General features: G+C 41.1%; 1 protein-coding gene across 28 annotated transcripts in view; it reads left to right on the plus strand.

Annotated features, from left to right (window-relative positions):
- The window catches only part of FHL1 (four and a half LIM domains 1), a 66,037-nt gene that overhangs the window by 39,969 nt on the left and 6,231 nt on the right, over positions 1 to 19,837 (plus strand). For 3 of the 28 annotated variants that reach the window (XM_035289009.2, XM_035289013.2, XM_035289020.2), the window contains exon 1: positions 12,252 to 12,339. The exons of 20 other annotated variants lie outside the window; for them this stretch is intronic. In XM_035289009.2, coding sequence (XP_035144900.1) covers positions 12,318 to 12,339 — 22 coding nt within the window. In that variant the 5' untranslated portion in view covers positions 12,252 to 12,317. Of the gene's footprint in view, positions 1 to 12,251; positions 12,340 to 19,088; positions 19,195 to 19,714; positions 19,752 to 19,837 lie in introns of those variants that run through there. 5 more of the 28 variants (XM_008989960.5, XM_002763314.7, XM_078364137.1 and 2 more) reach the window with 2 other exon arrangements.

Genomic DNA, 19,837 nt, shown 5'->3' on the forward strand with positions numbered 1-19,837 from the left:
GTTAGTAGACAGTTTGAAGGGAATTAAGATTAAGTAGGTCTTGCAATTCTTACAATACTCCTGGTTTGCCACACTGAATTGCCATGACATGACTGGGGATCCCTGTTAGAACATCTAACAAAAATAGCTGCTAATCTACTTAATTTTAAAATGGTTTATTTTAAGCTGCTTTATAAACATCAACCCCTTTTCTGAAGTCCAGAGTTAATTTTTTTTTATGTTCACTGATACTGGAGTGGAGGTGCTGGTGACATCTCTTTTTCTTGTTTATCTTTAAAGACAGGGAGATACAATCTAAGTTAGGAAATCAGTGATAAATAGTCATAGAACATGGGTCACCTGGCTTCAATTAGTTATGTGACCTTTAAGAAAACAAGTGCCCATTTCAGAAAAGACTGACCTTTGAGGCTACAGACATCAAGCTACCCTTCTACTTTAAGGAAGAAACAATGACAGCATTAATTTAAAACTCTGATGCAGACAGAGTTGAAAAATCCCTGACAGATTTATATAACTAACGTGGATGGTGTGTTGTTTTCCCAGCATGCAGTTTTAAGGTCAGACCTATGACTCAGAGCTGTGCACTTCCCTGGTGGTATGCATCAGTGACATGTTGCCAGTCTAATCGTCCAGAAGGGCTTGTGCCCAGCTTAGCTTGCTCCATTATAATCTCCAGCTGAGAAGCCACCTTTCATTTTTTAAAATAGATAAGGAAGACAGCATGAACATTTGAAACTCAAATACTATACGTACTTTATAACTTTTTAGTCTGAAGACTTGATGAACATTAAGGTGCCTCTTTAATTTTGAGAAGTAGGGTCTCCATCGCCACTAATCCATCATGGTGTGGTGCTGCCTGAGGCTATGCTGTGTGCACCGTCAGTATCAGCGTTTTGCTGAGTTTACTGTTTTTTTAGTTCATTGGCAAGGCATTGTGGATTTTGGTGCAAAGAGCGTGGATTTGGAATCAAAAGGCACTTCCCGTCTGGGTGGCTGATTAGCTGAGGGTAACCTTCCCATAGTTGGTATGGGATTTCCAGGTGGCATCCTCTCTGCATGAACAAAAATGCGCCATTTCAGTAAGCTTTGGTGGGTGCTGCCTGAGCCAATCCAGATCTTTTCATCTGTTTCTTTTGCTCTCTCCCTTTCCTTGTAAATCAAAACTCCTATTCCTTTAGTGTGGCTGATCTCTTTTTGGGGTTAGAAGAAACCAATCTGATTAAACTGACTTACTATTGTTTTTACTTATCTTATAAAAATGTATATATTTCAAGGCTGGCACAGTAGCTCATACCTGTAATCCCAGCATTTTGGGAGGCTGAGGTGGGTGGATTGCTTGAGGTCAGGAGTTCAAGACCAGCATGGCCAACATGATGAAACCCTGTCTCTATTAAAAGTGCAAAAATTAGCTGGGCATGGTGGCATGCACCTGTAATCCCAACTACTCAGGAGGCCGAGGAAGGAGAATCGCTTGAGTCTGCGAGGCAGAGGTTGCAGTGAGCTGAGATCATGTTATTGCACTCCAGCCTGGGTGACAGAAAGAGAGAGAGAGACTCCATCTCAAACAACAAGAACAAAAAAGTATATATTTCTTACAGCATTGTTTGTGATAACAAAAGAAAAGACTGGAAACAAATATTTGTCAATAAGAGACTGGTTAATTGTGGAATAGCTACACAGTTGGACACTATGTGCATATTCAAAAAGTAGAAGCTCTTTTTTTTTTTTTTTTTTTTTTTTTTGAGACGGAGTTTCACTCTTGTTACCCAGGCTGGAGTTCAATGGTAATGGTGTGATCTCAGCTCCGCCTCCTGGGTTCAGGCAATTCTCCTGTCTCAGCCTCCCGAGTAGCTGGGATTACAGGCACGCACCACCATGCTCAGCTAATTTTTTTGTATTTTTAGTAGAGACGGGGTTTCACCATGTTGACCAGGATGGTCTCGATCTCTTGACCTCATGATCTGCCTGCCTCGGCCTCCCAAAGTGCTGGGATTACAGGCTTGAGCCACCGCGCCCGGCCCAGAAGCTCTTTACTGACAAGGAAAATTCTCTAAATATGAATAAATAGAACTAGCAGTAGAATAAATAGAAAAAACAAGGTGCAGAAGAGGATGTATAGTATACCATTTATCTTTTTTTAAAAAAAAAAAAAGGAAAAAGAAAAATATATATATAGCTGCCTATCTTTTCTAAGCCCAGAATCTCCAGAAGCACAAAGAAGACACTGGAATCATGAGTTATCAATGGAGACAGGGAAGTAGGTGTCTGGGGATAGGTAGGGGAGGAAGACTTTTCACTCTGAATTCTTTCACACCTCTTCAAAAATACATCTTTGGAAATCCATGCAAAAAAAAAAATGTTCATAGCAGTATTATTCATAGCAGCTGAAAAGTAGAAATAACCCAAATGTTCATTACCTGCCAAATGGATGGACAATATGTGGTGTATCTATACAATGGACTGTTATTCACCTGTAAAGAGAAGTAACATGTTGATGCATGCCGTAGCGTGGAGGAGCCTTGAAAACACTACACTAAGGGAAAGAAACCTGCCACAAAAGCTGCGTATTGTGTGGTTCCGTTTTTATGGAAGCATTATGCTAAGTGAAAGAAATCAGTCACAGAAGGCCATATATTGCATGATTCCATTGCCAGAAGGGGCACATCCATAAAGACAGAAAGTAGGTTAGTGGTTCCCAGGGGGTGGGGGTGGGGTATGGAGAGTGATGGCTAAGAGGTCCAGGGTTTCTTTTGGGGTGATGAAAACATAAAATCAGATAGTGGTAATGATTGGTATACATTATGAATATACTAAAAACTGCTGATCTGTACACTTTATAAAGGTGAATTTTATGATATATAAATTGTTTATTTTAAATTTGACTTAGAGATGGGGTCTCGCTATGTTGCCCAGGCTAGTCTTGAACTCCTGGCCTCAGGTGATCCTCTTGCCTTGGCCTCCCAAAGCACAGGTGTGTAAATTATAGCTCAGTAAATAAAATAACATAGAAAAACAACTTGAAGTCATGAACATGGAAACTTTAAGAATCATTATGAACATATAAAACAACAACTTCTTAAGTTTTCACCTAAGAAATGTTTTCGTTCTCAAATATTTTACATATTATCTCTATAATGACAAAGAGCTTCATGTTCTTTAGCCACCTTCACTCACACTCACCTTGGATCTTTTCATTTTATAAGGGAAGATTATTAACCCAAATGAAGCCCTGATTGATAAATTTTTGGGTAAAATAACTAAGAAAAATTTGAGATATTGTACCTGCATGCCCTGCTCAGGCTGTGCCAGTAGGAGAGGAGATATGGAGCCACAGAGATTCTTTTGGACCAGTGTGTCCTTTCTCTCTTTGACTCCTTAGGCTGATATGACCCTGTTTGCTTCCTTGTGTTCTCCTGCGGTGAACTGAGGCACAGGGTTTAGGGAGCCCATCCTCATGGGAGGAGATTAGCTTTGGGGCTCTGGGATGAGATCTGTGGACCTGAAAATATAGGCTCTCCTCTCCTAGTCACTAACTGTTTATGTATGGAGAGTGACAACTGAGAGATCCAGGGTTTCTTTTGGGTGGGAATGTAAGGTGCTGGGTCATTGCAGACATACAGCATCTGGTCTGTCCACACGCTGGTTAGATAATAGTTTTCTGACACTCGTCCCAACTCTAGATGCTTTAGCCTGAGTTCATCTTGGGGTGGTTATGGGTGAATTGACCACAACGTATTTTTGGTCAAGATTTGGATAGATGGTGTATATTTTGGTTCTGCCACCTCTGGGAACTTGGACATTGCTGTACTCACCCAGGCTATGTCTCAGCACAAACAACCTCATCTTCTGAGCTGCTGAGTCCTTTCTGTAAGTGGCTGATGAAATAGGGTCTTTCAGATCCATGCCCTTGGCATTTATTCAGAATTAACTCATATAATACGAAGCTAATCTGCATTCTGGCGGAGCTGCCTGATGGATATAGGTAGCCTCTTTTCATTTTTGGCCTTCATAGGCCAACTTAAGCTCAGAGATGTGAACCAAGGGTGGCATACCTGATGAATTAGTGCTCATAAGGCAGACCCTTATTTGTTGTGTTGGAAAATTTTTGACTCTAGCTAGAAAAGGTCTAATCATCCACTGAGCTAACTGGGCCCTTTCCTGGCAGGGAGGATGTAGGGAAGACCCTCCCCAACTCAAGACTGGCGGGTGACTTAGACCTATTGGGTATTTGTTTCATTAGAGGATCAAGAGAGCAGAGATTTGTTCTCCCTAGGTCTCAATCATTTGTTCATAAACCCTTCTGACCCGTATTGAATCCACAGCTATCTCCACTTTGCTGTCAAGCTGCTAGAGGCCAATTCCTCTGAGTCCCTAGGACTTTGAGTTTTGCTCTCTGCTGCCCTAGACTTCCTCAGTCTCATGGTCCTCGCAGCTGGGCTCTTGGCCAACATCCTGAGCTCTTATCTCTTTTTCACCTATCCCCTGTGAATTGGTAAACTTGATAAATTCTGTTTGTAGGAATCTGCTCTTTGGGTCAGCCACATTTTTAGCATGTAGTTGAATTAATAATAATATCTAGTACTTACTGTGTGCCAGCCACTGTTCTAAATGTTATAAATATTTACTGCTTTGTTTCCCACAATGACCCTCTTACATAGGTTCTATTATCATCCCCATTTTACGGATGGGCAAATTTAGTCACAGAGAAGTTAAGTGAAACTTGCCAATGTCATACAACCAGTAAGTGGTGGAGGCAGGATTCACATCCCAATAATCTGGCTCCAGTCTATGCTCTTAGCCACTGCGCTATATTCTCTTGAAACATTATAAAATAGATACACCGATACTAACCTCAGGGCAAATTTCCTATTATTTGTCTTGGAACTAACCATCTTAATTGTTCAGCCAATCTCATATAAAGTTAAGCCTTAAATTTCTTTCAGGGAAGCCTTCAAAAATAGTTATGGTCCAGTCTAAACCATTTTATCTGAATTTCATTGAAAGCAATAGGACAATCACTCCTTGTTTTCTTTTCTGTACCTTAGACAATCTGGTGTTATTTACACTTAGCTAGGTACATATTTCCCATGTTTGTTCTTGTTGATTATCACACTGATTGGAAATGAGCAAGAAGGGCGGGGATGGGAGGTGAATGGGGTGTGATCTTTCCAAGTACATGTCCTTTGGCTGCTTCTGCTCCTCTAGCTGCAGACTCTCCTTGCATTCTCCTTTCTGGACTTCGTGTTCCTGTCATTCTGTTTCATGTACTTGCTGCCTGGCATGGTGAACTTGTTGCTTGACTTCAAGGGCTTTGAAATCATTCACTCTTGTTCCTTAAGTGTCAGCTGTTTTAGGTAGAGCCTCTGCTTCCATCCAGACTAGTCCATATCTCTCTCGGCTCTGTGTCAACTACCACTTCCAAGTTATCTCAGCCAAAGTTTATCCATAAACTTTGTTTTTTATAAGTTTAATAGAGTTTAATTGAGCAAAGAACAATTCGTGAATTAGGTAGCCTCCTGAACCAGGGTAGGCTCAGAGACTCCAGAATTAACCGTAACTAACTGTGGCTGAGATAACTTGACTGGACTCTTGGTGCTGCATGAGAGAATCTGCAAAATGTGTCCTCAAGACACACAACTGTCCCTTAGTCTCAGGGTGTGTGACCAGATTAACCTCTGTTGATTAATATAAAGTCATAACGAACCCCATTTGCTGTACGTAGCATTCCCGAGATTTACACTGTCATGAGTAAAGATCCCAGACACCCAGCTTCTAGACCTGGAGTGGCTGTTAACTCAAGTCATCCCCCCATCTCTGGGCCTCAGCTTTCCCATCTGTAAAATGAGGTGATTGGATTAGGTGGTATCTAAGACCATTTCCAACTCTATCGTGGGATCTTTATGAAGGTGGAGACACCCACAGACTTGGCCCAGTTTATCTTCAGGTCTGCCACGCCTCTCCAACTTGTGGAGGAGCCTATACTCTGTCCTCACCATGCATAGGTAGACAAACAGGGAAGACAAGCTGCCATTCAGGGAGGTAACCTAATGGCAGGTCACACACCAAGATCACTCTGCTTCTGCAGCTGAGTTTTCACAAAACAGTGCCTGTCCTGGCACAACAGAAGAGCTCCTTCCATAGAAAGTTATTTTTGTTTGCTCTCTCAGATGCAAATAACTATGGGCCACCACTCTCCTCTGTCCACCTGTATGTACTCCTGCATAAAATTTGAATCAAGACACTGCTCAGGCAGTCAAATGATGGCCTTCAGGGAAGCTTGGCAGGTGGGAGCCAAGTGAGCTTTCACTTTATGTACTTTCAGTCCTCTGGAAATCTGGATTTCCCCTGCTATCAAAATAGACAATGCTGTTGCCTAACAAAATATAGACTTCCTGAGTGACATCCAGGTCACAGCTTGGTCTCTTTCCTCCTGCTATGTTCACACTTCCACTTCAGTGCACCATGTTAAGTTCAGATGTTCTACTGACCAAACCCCCAGAGAACCACTCCTGAGTCTTTTCAACCTTTACCTTGAATTCTAGGGCTATCTCCTATTTGGGGTTTAAAACACCAATGCATAATAAAGTAATGTATTAATTATAGTTTTTTGGTAAATACAGATTGTATGTTACTAGCCTTAATGTTCCACACCAGGAAGCAGAGCTCATGAATTATAACATCCCTGAACAAGGCAGTCAATCTCAGTTATCAGCATTAAGAATAAGGGCATGGATGGAAGCTTATTTGATTTGCTCTTCTTTCCTGTTATGGATATTAACCAGCGGGGTAAATTATAGAATAGGGTCATGGAATGTTTAGCCCTCAAGCATTTGTCAGAGGCTTGAAATGTTCATAAAAGGTGGGTTTGGTGAATGCCAGGACTTAGCATGATTAAAAGGGTGTTTTGAGTCATGGTACATGGCAACATGGAAATAAAACAGATATATCAGAAGTAGCTGGTAGAAATAGACTGGAAGAGAATTTTAACATCTAAAATATGGCAAGGATTTATCCTTAGCAGTTTCTCAGTTTCTTGAAACATTTTCCTTTGATTCGAGAATCTGTATTTATGTTACATATTTCCTTCTAAAACATCTTCTGGTTTCTATTTTCTTTACTTCTTTTACTTTTTTTTGCCACTTCTGTTTTTTGAAAAATACAATCCTAGGTATGCTCCAAAAGTCTTTTTTTGGTGTTTTCCTGGTAGTGATTTCTGGTTATAGGCCCATAAAAGTATCTACAGGATGTGGTTGGGATAGTTCCTACCTCTTGGTAAAAGTCTAGTAGTAACACAGGAAGGGGGCAGACTTTGGGGACAAGAGATGTTTAAAACTGTTACTGATCATGACATTACCAAAAATCAAAGGACGAGGCCATGGCCCATGCTTCGTAATCTCCGTGTGAATACTATAAGGGAACTTCTAAGCCCTCATCAACTGTGAAATGAACAGGTCTTCAGTTGAGTTAATTAGCATTTTCCAGGTGATTTGCTGTTTACAAGATCCTTTATTTCATTTATCTTATCTCATTTGTAACAGATCTTCTTCTTTCGTAGTCACCTTTTCCTTCTCTCTGAGATTCAGAGACCCTTTGGGTAGGCCGAATTTCAGCTTTGCTTTCATTTGGATCTTACAAGACCAAATCCCCCCTCTTGGGGTTCCAGGGGTGCTCCTTCATTTTAATCTCTGACAGGTATGCCATGAATTGTGACATTTAAGCAGTGACTTTGCAAATTGGACTTGTCAGTAGGAAAAAGTACTCTTCCCACCTTAAAGATTGACAGGAACATGAGATGGCTGAAGCTGTCCTGGGCTTTTTTCTGGCAAGAGTACATAGGACAAGAAATACTCCGGAGAGCTCAACATTGAATCACATCATATCATAGTGCATGACTAGTTGCTTTAATCTTGCAGTTGGACTCACTCAGGATAAATTGTTGGCAGAGGAATTAAGTAGTCTGACAAAATTATATTCAGAAAAAAACTTGCAGTATATTAGTTTATTAGTAGTAGGCATGAAGTAAAGAAGAGTAAGGTTTAAAAACTGGACATGAAACCACTGATAAATCGGCAAAGACCCCATTACAGTTTGTTACCAGCCTCTTGCCCCTGGTCATGACACATGGCTAGTCATTGTCTGAACAAGTTTTTAACCATTTGGAAATTTCTTCAGGAAAAGAAAAATCTAGTAAAGGGAGAAGGGTGACCACAAGTCCAGCTGTGAATGAGAAACTGCTGAAATGTGGGCCAAGTGGGTCACTGAATTTGCCATGTTTGACTCTTCGGTTGCACCACTTTGAACTTTTGAAGTTTGATCCTCCCAGTGGTGTTTCTGAGGTAGAGAGGCTGGGAATAGATTGCAGCCTGAGAAATCCCACAAACGTGATTCTACTGTAATCTTACTGTTCTCTCTTGCTCCTTGATAACTGGTATCCCATTAAAGGGGGTTCATTTTTGACATCTCAGAAGAAGCTCATTGTGAAGTCTAAAAGTGTCACTCTTCCCTACACCAGCTCTGCCTCCCACCTTCCCGATTATTTTCCCAATCACCCAGAGTCAGAACCTCAGATAGATCCTTGGCTCCTTCCCCTTCTTTCAGTCCTTGCAACCTTGTCCCACAGTGTCCCTTACATCTAGTCTTTCCTTTCCATGCCCATTGCCCTGCCTCTCATTCTTTCAGTCTTACCTTGCATCTCACTGGAGAGTACCCTGTGCTGTCTGCCTGCCTCCTCTCTTCCTCTGAGATCTGCCTTCCTTCCTTCCTTCCTTCCTTCCTTCCTTCCTTCCTTCCTTCCCTCCCTCCCTCCCTGTCTCCCTTTCGTTCTTGTTGCCCAGGCTGGAGTACAATGGCATGATGTTTACTTACAGGTTCAAGTGATTCTCCTGTCTCAGCCTCCTGAGTAGTTGAGATTACAGGCATGTGCCACCACTCCCAGCTAATTTTTATATTTTCAGTAGAGATGGGGTTTTACCATGTTGCCCAGGCTGGTCTCAAACTCCTGACCTCAAGTGATCTGCCCACCTCCGCCTCTCAAAGTGCTGAGATTACAGGCGTGAGCCACCACCCCCGGTGGAGATCTGCTCTTCTTATTACTGCTTACATGACTCCATCTCATTCATCACTTGCACCAGTTGCAGAAAGGTCCTCCGGGTGTGGCTTTCTCTCCTCTCCACTATTTCCTTATCTGGTGCTTCTGTCACACCCCAACCACCCCAGCTGCATCCTGCTTCTTGAACATGCCCTATGTTTTTCTCATATCTTAGCTGACATGGTACCTTTTTCTTAGAACACTCCCTCTCCCTTCTCTCCGTGTCAAAGTCTTAATCATTTTTCAGGGACCAGGTCAAATACCATAACATCCATCAAGTCTTTTTGATCCCCAAACCAGATGTAATCTCTCCCTGTGATAAATCTCAGTAACATTTTATAACTTTCTTATAATATTTGTCAAGCTCTGCCTTACATGGCAGTCATTTGTATATTTATCTTGTTACACTTGAAAGTAAGGATTGTATTTTATTCTTTGTGACCAGCAAAATATCTTGCACCACATAGTAGGGCATCTGTTCAATGAGTGCTTGTCATATACAATAAAATAATGGCTGGGTGGCATTATCTATAGGTGAACCCAACAATGGGTCATAATGCATCTGTAGATAGTAGGAACATAAGGATGTGTAGATAAATCCTGAAGTAAGTGATTCACAGAGGATCACATGGAGGGGAACCTTAGGGAGTTTGATGCCTAGCACTCACTGAAAAAAAAAATTGTCCTGATATTGCTAGAGTATGAGACTAGAAGGCCTGAAGTGTAACCATCATACACGGAAGAGAATTGCTCACCAAACACCAGCCAGCTCGACCAATAGTATATAAAGGTGCTTTGTAAACAGTACGGTGATTCTTAAGGATGTTATTATGTGTAACAAGAGTGACTCAGATGCCAATGAAAACCGTGACTCCAGGTACCTGTGAAATAACCAGCAAGGGTTCCGAACCACGGATCTGAGACAGGACAAAGTTGCCAACTATTATTCCTAAGAAATTGTTTTTCATCATGCAGGGGTCCTTTTGTGTTTTGGTTTTGTGGAAGGTCTAATTGTGCCTTGAGGATGTCTGCAGTAGGGCCAGATGTCAGAGCAAGCAGGCAGTTGTCATGCTTCATGAAGTTTTTAGGAAGGCAGAGTTACCTGTTGATGGAAATGGAAATAACTGGAGTAAATTCTGTTGCAGGGCTCAGCTCCCAGACCATGCTGGCTGGCATAGCTGACTAATTCATGATGGTCAAAAAGGGATTCTCTTGTCTTTGAATTTTCTCTTTTATTTTAGGCAAAACAGATTTGTTTTTTGATACCTTCATAAGGCTGTCTGTCCATATTCTGTTGTCACTTTTCAAAATGATCAGAAACCTAAAGAACCACCACACTTGCTACGATAAGACACTAACCGATGCATAGCTTGAAACTTCCTAAAGGAAAGTATCTGGCACACCAAGCACTGCAAGGGAGGCGTTTCAACATACATGGGCTCTTCCTAAAAATATACCTTACTAAAATAAAAAATTCAGGGTTCATTAAGGTTAATCATCTAATAAAGTAAGAGAATTTTCTCAGGTGAAAAGTTTCAGTTTATTTTAGGGATGTGGTGGTGTTACAACTGGCTAATCTCCCCACCATAATTTAATCAGGCTGGATAAGAAAGAGACTAGAAAGGCATGGAGCGAGAGCACAGTGTAGCGTCTCTTCTTGTCCCAGGCTTTTTTTTCCCCCCCAATACGTAATAAATTTGCTTGTAACAACCTGGCTTTTATTGTATCATTTTCTAGCTAAATGGGAGTTACTGATGTCAGCTACCTTTTAGAATAACTTTTCCTTAAATGTTTGAAGATCATAGGAATTGGGAAACTCATTAATTGATTTATTCAGGGAACATTTACTGCTCACCTACTCTGTGCTGTAGGAACACGAAGACAAGCAAAACACTGCCCTGGCCCTCAACCTGGTAGGGGAGATGGGTGAATAGGGCCAAAACCAGTGACATGCACTGTTCAACAAGACAGTGGCTATAAAGGTGTACCAGCATGAGGGTCAGCTGCCTGCCTTAAAGTTGAGTGGCCAAAACCACCTTCAGGATTGCAGGTGAGACTGTGTTTTGGAGGTTTGATGGACTTTTTAGTTATTTAGTTCATTCTTTCAAGGAATCGTTATTGGAGGCTCTCCTGGGAGCTGGAAAGTGTTCTAGGCTCTGGGGCCACTGCAGTGGGCTCCACTACTAAATCCCTGCCTTCATGGAGCAGAGCAGGAGATCAGACAACAAGGAGAGAAATCAGTGCAATACCAGCAGACTTGAAGTGGTGGAAGGAACAACCATGGGGGCCCCTGTGCCCTCTGTGAGAAGGCCAGTGAGGCAGGAGTGAGGGAAAGGGGGCTGAAGATAAGAAGGCCAGAGAAGAATTTGGGAGAAGATGGCTTTCTTTTCCTAGAGCATGCTCCTAATGACCAGCCTCCAGCCATCTGATGGCCTGTTGAGCTGTTACAACATGTTAGGTTGATGTCTTTATTTTCATTCATATTTTTCCTTTTATTGTCCCTGATGTTGAAAAGCAAGAGGTTGAGTTTGTCAGACAAAATGTCTTCATTGTATCTGTGGTGGGGATACACGTAGTCTCCCCATCTTGTTCTGTGCTGCCTGCCGTTAAGGAGGTGGGGTGATTAGAATCGCTCCCCTTTCTGGTACGGTGGTCTGCTGATCTCTGGAACATACCAAGGAGGATGTAGAGTGACAACATCTATAATCCCCTTAATCTCTATATTCATAGAGTCTAATCTCCTTGAATTACACTGGTAACATAAGTCTATCTTTTAGAGTTACTGTTATCATTAACAGCACAGAAATGTATTATTTATAGGGCCAAATGCAAGCTCTTGAGGCATATAAAGTGGATTAATAAGGTTGGCTCAGTGTTAAGCTATGCCAGAGCCGAGTCCAAATTTTATTCCGGTACAGGCATGACTTTCTATGTGGCCTCTCTGCTCTGGAGCTAATTTGGATGCTGAGTAGCCCCGCAGGTATTTATATGTAGCGTTTGGTATTTTTACTGGGTCCTATTCTTCTCCCTTGGATCACCTAAAATGGTTAAGAATTTTCTAGTGGGATTAAGGTTGTGATCTCTGGGGAGGGGTGGGACATCTGCTCTCGGTTATTTTTGTGTTAGCTGCTTCCCCTTAAATGTATGTTCACAAATGAGCCACAGCCTTATCAGCTGGGGTTGAGGGAAGACGGGTCTAGGTGCTGCTCCTGAACTTGGTTTCTGAGCCATGGCTTCCCATAGACACTCAGGTAAAAAAATTAATGCTCTTTATCTTATATTGAGCACAGTTTTGTTAGGGCAGTGAATCCATCATTTGGCTAAAAGATGGTTTTCGATGAAACGATTTTAGTCTTGTCTGAATAGTAAATAAATTATAGCTTGTCTCTATTTTGCCTTTGCATTTCATGCTATTTCAAAGCAAAATATTGTTCAAGTACAATTAACAGTTTGAGTGGCTTATTTTAAAAGGATGTATATGAACATGTTCCCACTACATTGAAACTATAAGAGATTATGTGAGGAAAGATTTTTCTGCTTAGGAATTTTTGGTTTTCTTTTTTCTAAGATAGAATTCTTCATCTTGACAGTGCTTTAAATCTCAGGTGTTTGAAGAAGGTAAATCAAATGTGGAACTGGAAGGAGGAACATTTGTAACTAAGGAAGTCCACAACGACCTAACACATCTTCCCTTTTTCTGACAATGTTTTAAATCTTCCCAAAGTAACAGCTATGGTCCTTTTGATGTGATAAGTATGTTACTGTTTTTAGCAGAAAAAGGGGCACATTTTGGATTCCTTAGGCCATGAGCATTTTCTTCTGGTTTTGTAACCTTACAATTAAGGAAGCCTTTTGGCCGCTGACAAGAAATCTATGAATTAGGGGCTGAGGGTACAAAAGCCCAGTCCTTGAAGCCAGGAGGGTGGCTGTGGCCCTGTGGCCCACTGCCTAAGTAATGGTTCCCTTTCTTGGAGCTGGTCAAGTCAGGCAGTTGGATTTAAAGAAGGCATTTTGTCCTGTCTCCCAGCTTTCAGATTAAGAGACAAAGTCATTATCTATGGCTTTTTTGAAAAAATCTTTTAAAATTATTATTATACTCTAAGTTCTGGATTACATGTGTAGAATGTACAGGTTTGTTACATAGGTATACACATGCCATGGTGGAAAAATTATATTTTAAAACTTGTTGCCTGTCAATATTTGAACAATGGAAATTGCTCTTTTTGGGGTTTTAAAGTAGATATGCTGCAATGGAATTCCCTACCTTAATGAATTAATATGCAATGTCTTCCCTGTTCCCAACTGTTCAACAGTTGTGTTTTTTTTTCCCCAACCCTCAGGAACTGTTTCACAAACATGGTACCAAATGCTTGAGATTGTGGTTATCAGCCAAGATACACATTCTCTGGGTGTAAGCAAATTAGTCAGCTGTACTAGTTGTCCTGATGAACCTTAAATGCATGTTACCTGGTAAAGTAACTCTTCATTGTATTTAATAATTAAGTGACAGAATAGTGACAGAAAGTTTAAAAGCTTACCCAACCTTGGCTCTTAAATTGCAACACATTCTTATGTCATTCTTGTGTATGTAAGTCTGGAGGCTATAATAATTGTGGCTAAATGAGACAAATTATTTACACCTTTTAGATGATTTTTGAAATCAGGAAATAGCATTTTGCATTGCATCAGGTTCATAGGTTCATGAAAGCAGAGAAGAATCAGTCCATGAGAGAGAGAAGTCCTCATAGGAAATCAGTGTTGCCCTGAAATGGGCTCAGTATGGGCAAAATAGAAGCTAGGATAATTGGATGCAAATCTATTTTTAGTGACTGTCCCTATACTGAGAGGACATTTCAGGGACAAAAAAAATGTATACTCTTGACATTGAAGACTTTCAGTCTGCAAAATTATGTAGATTTAATTTCTTTACCCTTTGGCCTTTCAAGTCAAAGACAAGGATTGGGTTGTGGAGGGGGAATCAGGTCACTTGCCATATTACATGGCCGTTGATTCCCTTCACCAGCCACTGCTCAGTGGGCTACACAAGCCTGCCCCTCTTTTCTTGGGGCAGGGATGGAAAATGGGAGGGTAGGGTGAGAGGAGAGTAATGAAACTGGATTGGCTTTTTAAAATTCAGAAGATTTGGGTGAGGGTGAAACTGAACGTTTTGTACTTTTAAGGACCACTAAATGTCTACCTACTGCTTCAGCACAACTGGAGAAACTAAAGGACTCATGCTCTTTTGCTGCCGGGTCAGAGATGCTTTCTTCCCATATGAAAGAGGGGATGTGTTGTACATAATCTGTGCAACATTATGAAAAACCTTCAGACAGACAAAATGGTGCAGGAAGTTCAGTAGCACATAATTTTTCTTTTAATAATCTGTATTGAGCCCTCCTGACACCCAATATAATCTAAAATGGCGTTAGTTATGTATCAATGACCCCAAAAAGATTTTTTTTCGAAATGCAGCATACCAGTGAAGTTGCTAATAACATTGAATCATTCTGTACACGTTCTATTTTGAAAGGAAAAAACACTTTCTGATTTTTGTATGAAATTGTATGAAAAACTACTTTTCAGCCGTGACTCATGAGCTCCATCTCATTGCAGCTACTTAGGTTCTTATTCCCAAATGTCTGACAACACCTCCAGGTGCCTTAGCATGTCTGCTACACAAGTGTCCTATTCATCGGCTAAGGCTTCGCTCCATTTGGTGAATGTTCTGAGGAAAGCATTATACCCTTTCTTTAGATGCCAGTGTTTATATGTGGAGTCACTAATGTAGTGGTATGTTGGATTTAGTGATGAACGAGTCTGAAATAGCCTGTTTTTTTTTCCATTTGGGTTGTTTATTGTTTACACTGTACATTACACCCTTCAGGGAAAGCACATAAGAAAATGCTGCCTACTCACTTTGTCCTTAAATATTCATGATTTGAGCTACTCGGGCATGTGGGAGAAAATGAACACAAGGAAGAAATACATGAGAAAATACATGTAAGACCACAAGCAAGATTTATTAAATACAAATTGAATCTCTATTGAGAAGTTTATAGTGAAAAAGAGAAAAATGTCATAATGTTATATTACTCTTCTGTGTACATGATTAAATTGAAAGCCAGAACTTTTAATTAAGATGCTGAGGTTTATTTAGGGACCTCTCAGCATGCTGGATGTAGTTCAGGAATGTTCTGAAAAAGGCAGCTTGTTTATTAAGTGAAAAATGACGTGTCTTTTGAAGCAGGCATAGAAAGTCAGGCTACCCTTTTGGAATAAATATCTAAAATTTTGTCACCCAGCCACATTTATAACTGCATTCTAAGTTTATAAAACGTTTAAGTCAATTTTTAAATTAAATTATTTAAAAATGATGCTTTTTCTCTCTTAGATAATTAGGGGACATTCATGTGACCCTGAGGTGTAGGTTAGACTTCAGCACCTTACGGGTCATAGGAAATGATTTTTAAAATCAGGAAATAGCATGTCATATTGCATTAGGTTCATAAGTCCATGAAAGCAGAGGAGAATTGGCCCAAGAAAGAAGAGAAGTCCTTACAGAAAGGAAATCAGTGTGGTCCTAAAATAGGCTTGGTATGGACAAAATAAGAGGCTCAGATAATTGCATCAGAAACCACTTTTAGTGACCATCTACATACCGGAAGTTTTAGAAACATGGTTATGGTAATTTATCTCCATCTGTCAATCAACAGGCATATACTGAGTGATTCCTGTATACAAGGCCCTGGATTAAGTACTGGGGCTCCTTGTGTATGGGCAGAACTTTTTGTGATAGACAAACCACTTGTTAGCACTAGGAAATGTATCCAAGTCACTCGGCACCAAAGTATGTTAGCAGGGAATCTGTGTGGGTCTCAGCTCTTCCCTCCTCAAGGAAGAACAAGGCAGAAGGAGAGGCCAAGGCAAGTTTAGAGCAGAATTGAAAGTTTATTAAAAAGTTTTAGAGCAGGAGGCTGGGTGTGGTGGCACACGCTTGTAATCCTAGCACTTTGGGAGGCTGAGGCTTGCAGATCACTTGAAGTCAGGAGTTGGAGACCAGCCTGGTCAACATGTTGAAACCCTGTCTCTACTAAAAATATAAAAATCAGCCAGGCATGGTGGCATACGCCTGTAATCCCAGCTACTTGGGAGGCTGAGGCAGGAGAATCGCTTGAACCTGGGAAGTGGAAGTTGCGGTGAACAGAGAGCGCCATTACATTCCAGCCTGGGTGACAGAGTAAGACTCTGTTTAAAAAAAAAAAATTAGAGCAGGAATGAAAGTACACTTGGAAGATGACCAAACAGGCTCATTGAGAGATTCAAGTTTATGGTTTGATCTTTGACCTGGGCCTCTATATGTTGGCATATAAAAGGGGTTATATTACTTCTCTTCTGATTCTTTCATTGGGGTGGGCTGTTGTCCACATGCCCAGTGGCCTGCCATCACTCGGGAAGGGCCGCGTGCGCACTGTTTATTGAAGTTGTACACATGCTTCCCCTAAGCAGTGTTTCCCTTAGCAGTGGAACATTCCTAGAGGTAGGTCTTATACCAGTTGAACGCCACCATTTTGCCTCTTAGTGCTCATACTTGAGCCCACTCACCCAGCTCCTGAGATCTTACAGGGAAGTGGCTGATCACCAGTTTCAGGTGTTTCTGTCTATTGGGAACCGCATTTCCTTGGTGCCAGCTTCGACCAATCATTATTTTAGAGCGAGAGAGAGTTTAACAACCACCTAACCTTCACCTGATGGCCACCTAACATTCCTGGTTGAGTGGGGTGCCCCTTCCAGCTGTGCTCATGTCTAATACCTACTCTAGCATCCCTACTATGAACAGATGAAGGCTATACCGAGACGTTAAAATTAGTCAAAGAGCTGTCCGAGGGCAAACATGCTGTCCACAAAGACAGTTGGTAAGGGAAGAAGCATTGTGATGATATGTAGCAAATGTCTCCTTCAATGATGGCTGACATGCCCATTCCCAGATAACAACAATAGGTCAAGGCAGACATATCCAGAAGTTTTGGAAGATTAAAAGCCTTCACATTTCATGTACTTAGAAATCGCTAAGGGGATAAAAAATTACTCCCTAAGAGATAAATGCCTAAGTACATATTATTCTGTAAGGTTAAACAGAGCCCAAAAGAAGTGGTAAGATAGTGGCAGGGCATGGTGACTCTCGCCTGCAATTCTAGCAGTTTGGGAGGCTGAGGCGGGCAGATTACTTGAGGTCAGGAGTTTGAGACTAGCTTAGCCGACATGGCAAAACCCTGTCTCTACTAAAATAGCAAAAATTAGCCGGGTGTGGTGGCCTGCACCTATAGTCCTAGCTACTCAGGAGGCTAAGGTAGGAGAATTTCTTGACCCCGGGAGGTGGAGGTTGTAGTGAGCCAAGATGGCACCACTGCCCTCCAGCCTGGGAGACAGAGTGAGACCCAGTCTCAAAAAAAAAAAAAAAAAATCGAGGTAAAATGCCATCTTCATCTTTCCCTATTTTCTCATTGTTTCCAACAAAAGAAAAGAAAGTGCAAATTTTTTTCTCCTCATGAAGTGAAAGCTCGACAGTAGCTCGGACTCCTAGGGAGCCCACACAGGGTCTTTGCACGTGTGTCTCAGCGTTGTCATTTATAAGCTGGCTTTTTAGGGTTGTTTTGGTCCATACTGTATACAAAGTTGTGGTATGATCAGTAAGTATCTCCTCCAGCTTCATCCTGAGCACACTGCATGCGTGAGGGTTTGAAATCTTTTTGTAACAAATAATCATAAAGTTAGAACTACATGACATAAGCTAATTCAGGTTGCCCGCAGTTCCACTTGATTTATGGCAAAACAAGTACTAACGTTCAAGAGTTTGACATACACATTGTGAACATACTGTAAGTATTTCTAGCCTGTTTACTTATTAGGCAACAAATCCAGCATTCCTAGAAGTGCCTGTTTTATCTGCACTAATTGTTTCCACACACATTAAAAGGACTCAAGTGAATTGTAGAAATCAATTCGAAAAGAATATACCCTTTGAAATGTTTCTCCATCTGGGTACAGACTATAGGTTTAAGTATACAGTGGTGGGGAATAGAAGGTGTAAGGTGACCCTAGAGTTTTCATACTAGAGAGTGAGAAAGTCTTGCCTACAGCTAGGATTCAAAAATACCATTAGATGAATCTCTTCTTATGGATACTATTAACTTGGGGTTGTTTCATTTAATTTTCCTTTTGCTTGGTTTAAGACTGTGTACTTTAGGAATTATATAGTGGCCAGTGACTTCATTGTCTGACATTTTCAACACCCTTTGTTTTTTCTGTCTTCGCGGGTGAGCCGTGGATTACTGTATCATCTGGATGCTTAGAACTCTGGGCAAGTCATGTTCTAGAACTATGAGACTAAATGGTGAAGCACTTTGCATTGGTAATAAAAAAGTTCTGAAGGTGTGTGGTTTTAATGTGTGAAAGACATGGCAGGTAAGATCTCTCAGGTACTCTGACCCATAATGCAGTTTTCCTTCTCTTCAAAACCTCTACTTCTAAATGGCACTCACTGTGTTTTCTAGTGTTTTTTTTTCTTCTGTATGACACAAATTAACCTGTATTTTTACCATAAAGATAGGACTCAAATACTGAGAGGTTTGACTCACCTTAGGTGGAACTTTATATAGTACTTTAATAGAAATATTTGAAATCTATTTCTGCTTATAAAGGTATCAAAAGCAAGTGATACTAGAGCGAGTAGGTTCAATGTTGTATACTAAATAGAGACCTTGATAAGAGAGAATGAGGGATTTTCAAGTATGGTCCAGAAGATAGTCTCTGAAAGGCTAAACCAGCCACGGTTACTAGGCATGCAGGAAGCCAGTGCTGTCTAATCTTACAAATTCTGTTTTCCTGCCAAATGGGATTTAGGAGCAGCTGATAATTTAATTTATTACCACTGGCTGTTACTGGAGATTTTATTTGGTTTCTCAACTCAGCCCTTAACAAGAAAGCAAGTCTTTGTGAGGGCACAATACCAGTATGGCAAAGCTAAGACAAGGCTTCTGTGTGACGTGGGAAAGACAAGCAAGAATGGATTAAGGAGAGTGATTTTCCATATGTTCTCACTGTGACAGGTAATTCATAGATACGGAGGCTAAAAGCAGGTTGAAAGCTGCCTTGCCTAAACAGTACATATTTCAGAGAGACAGGCCCTGCATCCATTGTGTCTCTGGTTTTTGTTTCTAACCCATTATATAAAGGAACATCACAGTTTGCTTTTTAGAGAAAAGTGCAAGAAAGAATCATTCTCTGGACTTGCTAAGTCTCTTAATTGTGACACAACTGTCCTAAGCAACTGTCCTTGCACAAGAATGTCACTCATCTGCTTCATCTGCCAGCTCCTTAGAGATGAGGGGGGTCTGTTTATGTGTTAGCAGGAGGCAGAAGGCCCTGTGGCTCTTCCAGTGGCCTGATTTCCCTTGTTTGGAGGCTTGGTTCTGAGTGAGAGTTCAATAGCCTTTGCCCAGGCGGCTTCTCAGACACAGGGTGTGGTTTCCTTAGCTCACTCTCTGCTATTTGGTTGCTTATGGCAACAGGATCCAAATAACTTGGACATGTGTTTGTATAAAAAAACCTGAGAATGGAACCCAAAGTGACAGTTTGGGGCTGTTCAGTCACTGGAAGAGCTGTGGTGAGTACCAGGCAACTGCTCATTTATTTTCTCTCTAAATTACACTGGATGTTTGCTAGCACAATAACCATGTTTGTGGATAGTTT

This window comes from Callithrix jacchus, chromosome X, assembly GCF_049354715.1.
Source record: "Callithrix jacchus isolate 240 chromosome X, calJac240_pri, whole genome shotgun sequence".
Taxonomy (NCBI): domain Eukaryota; kingdom Metazoa; phylum Chordata; class Mammalia; order Primates; family Cebidae; genus Callithrix; species Callithrix jacchus.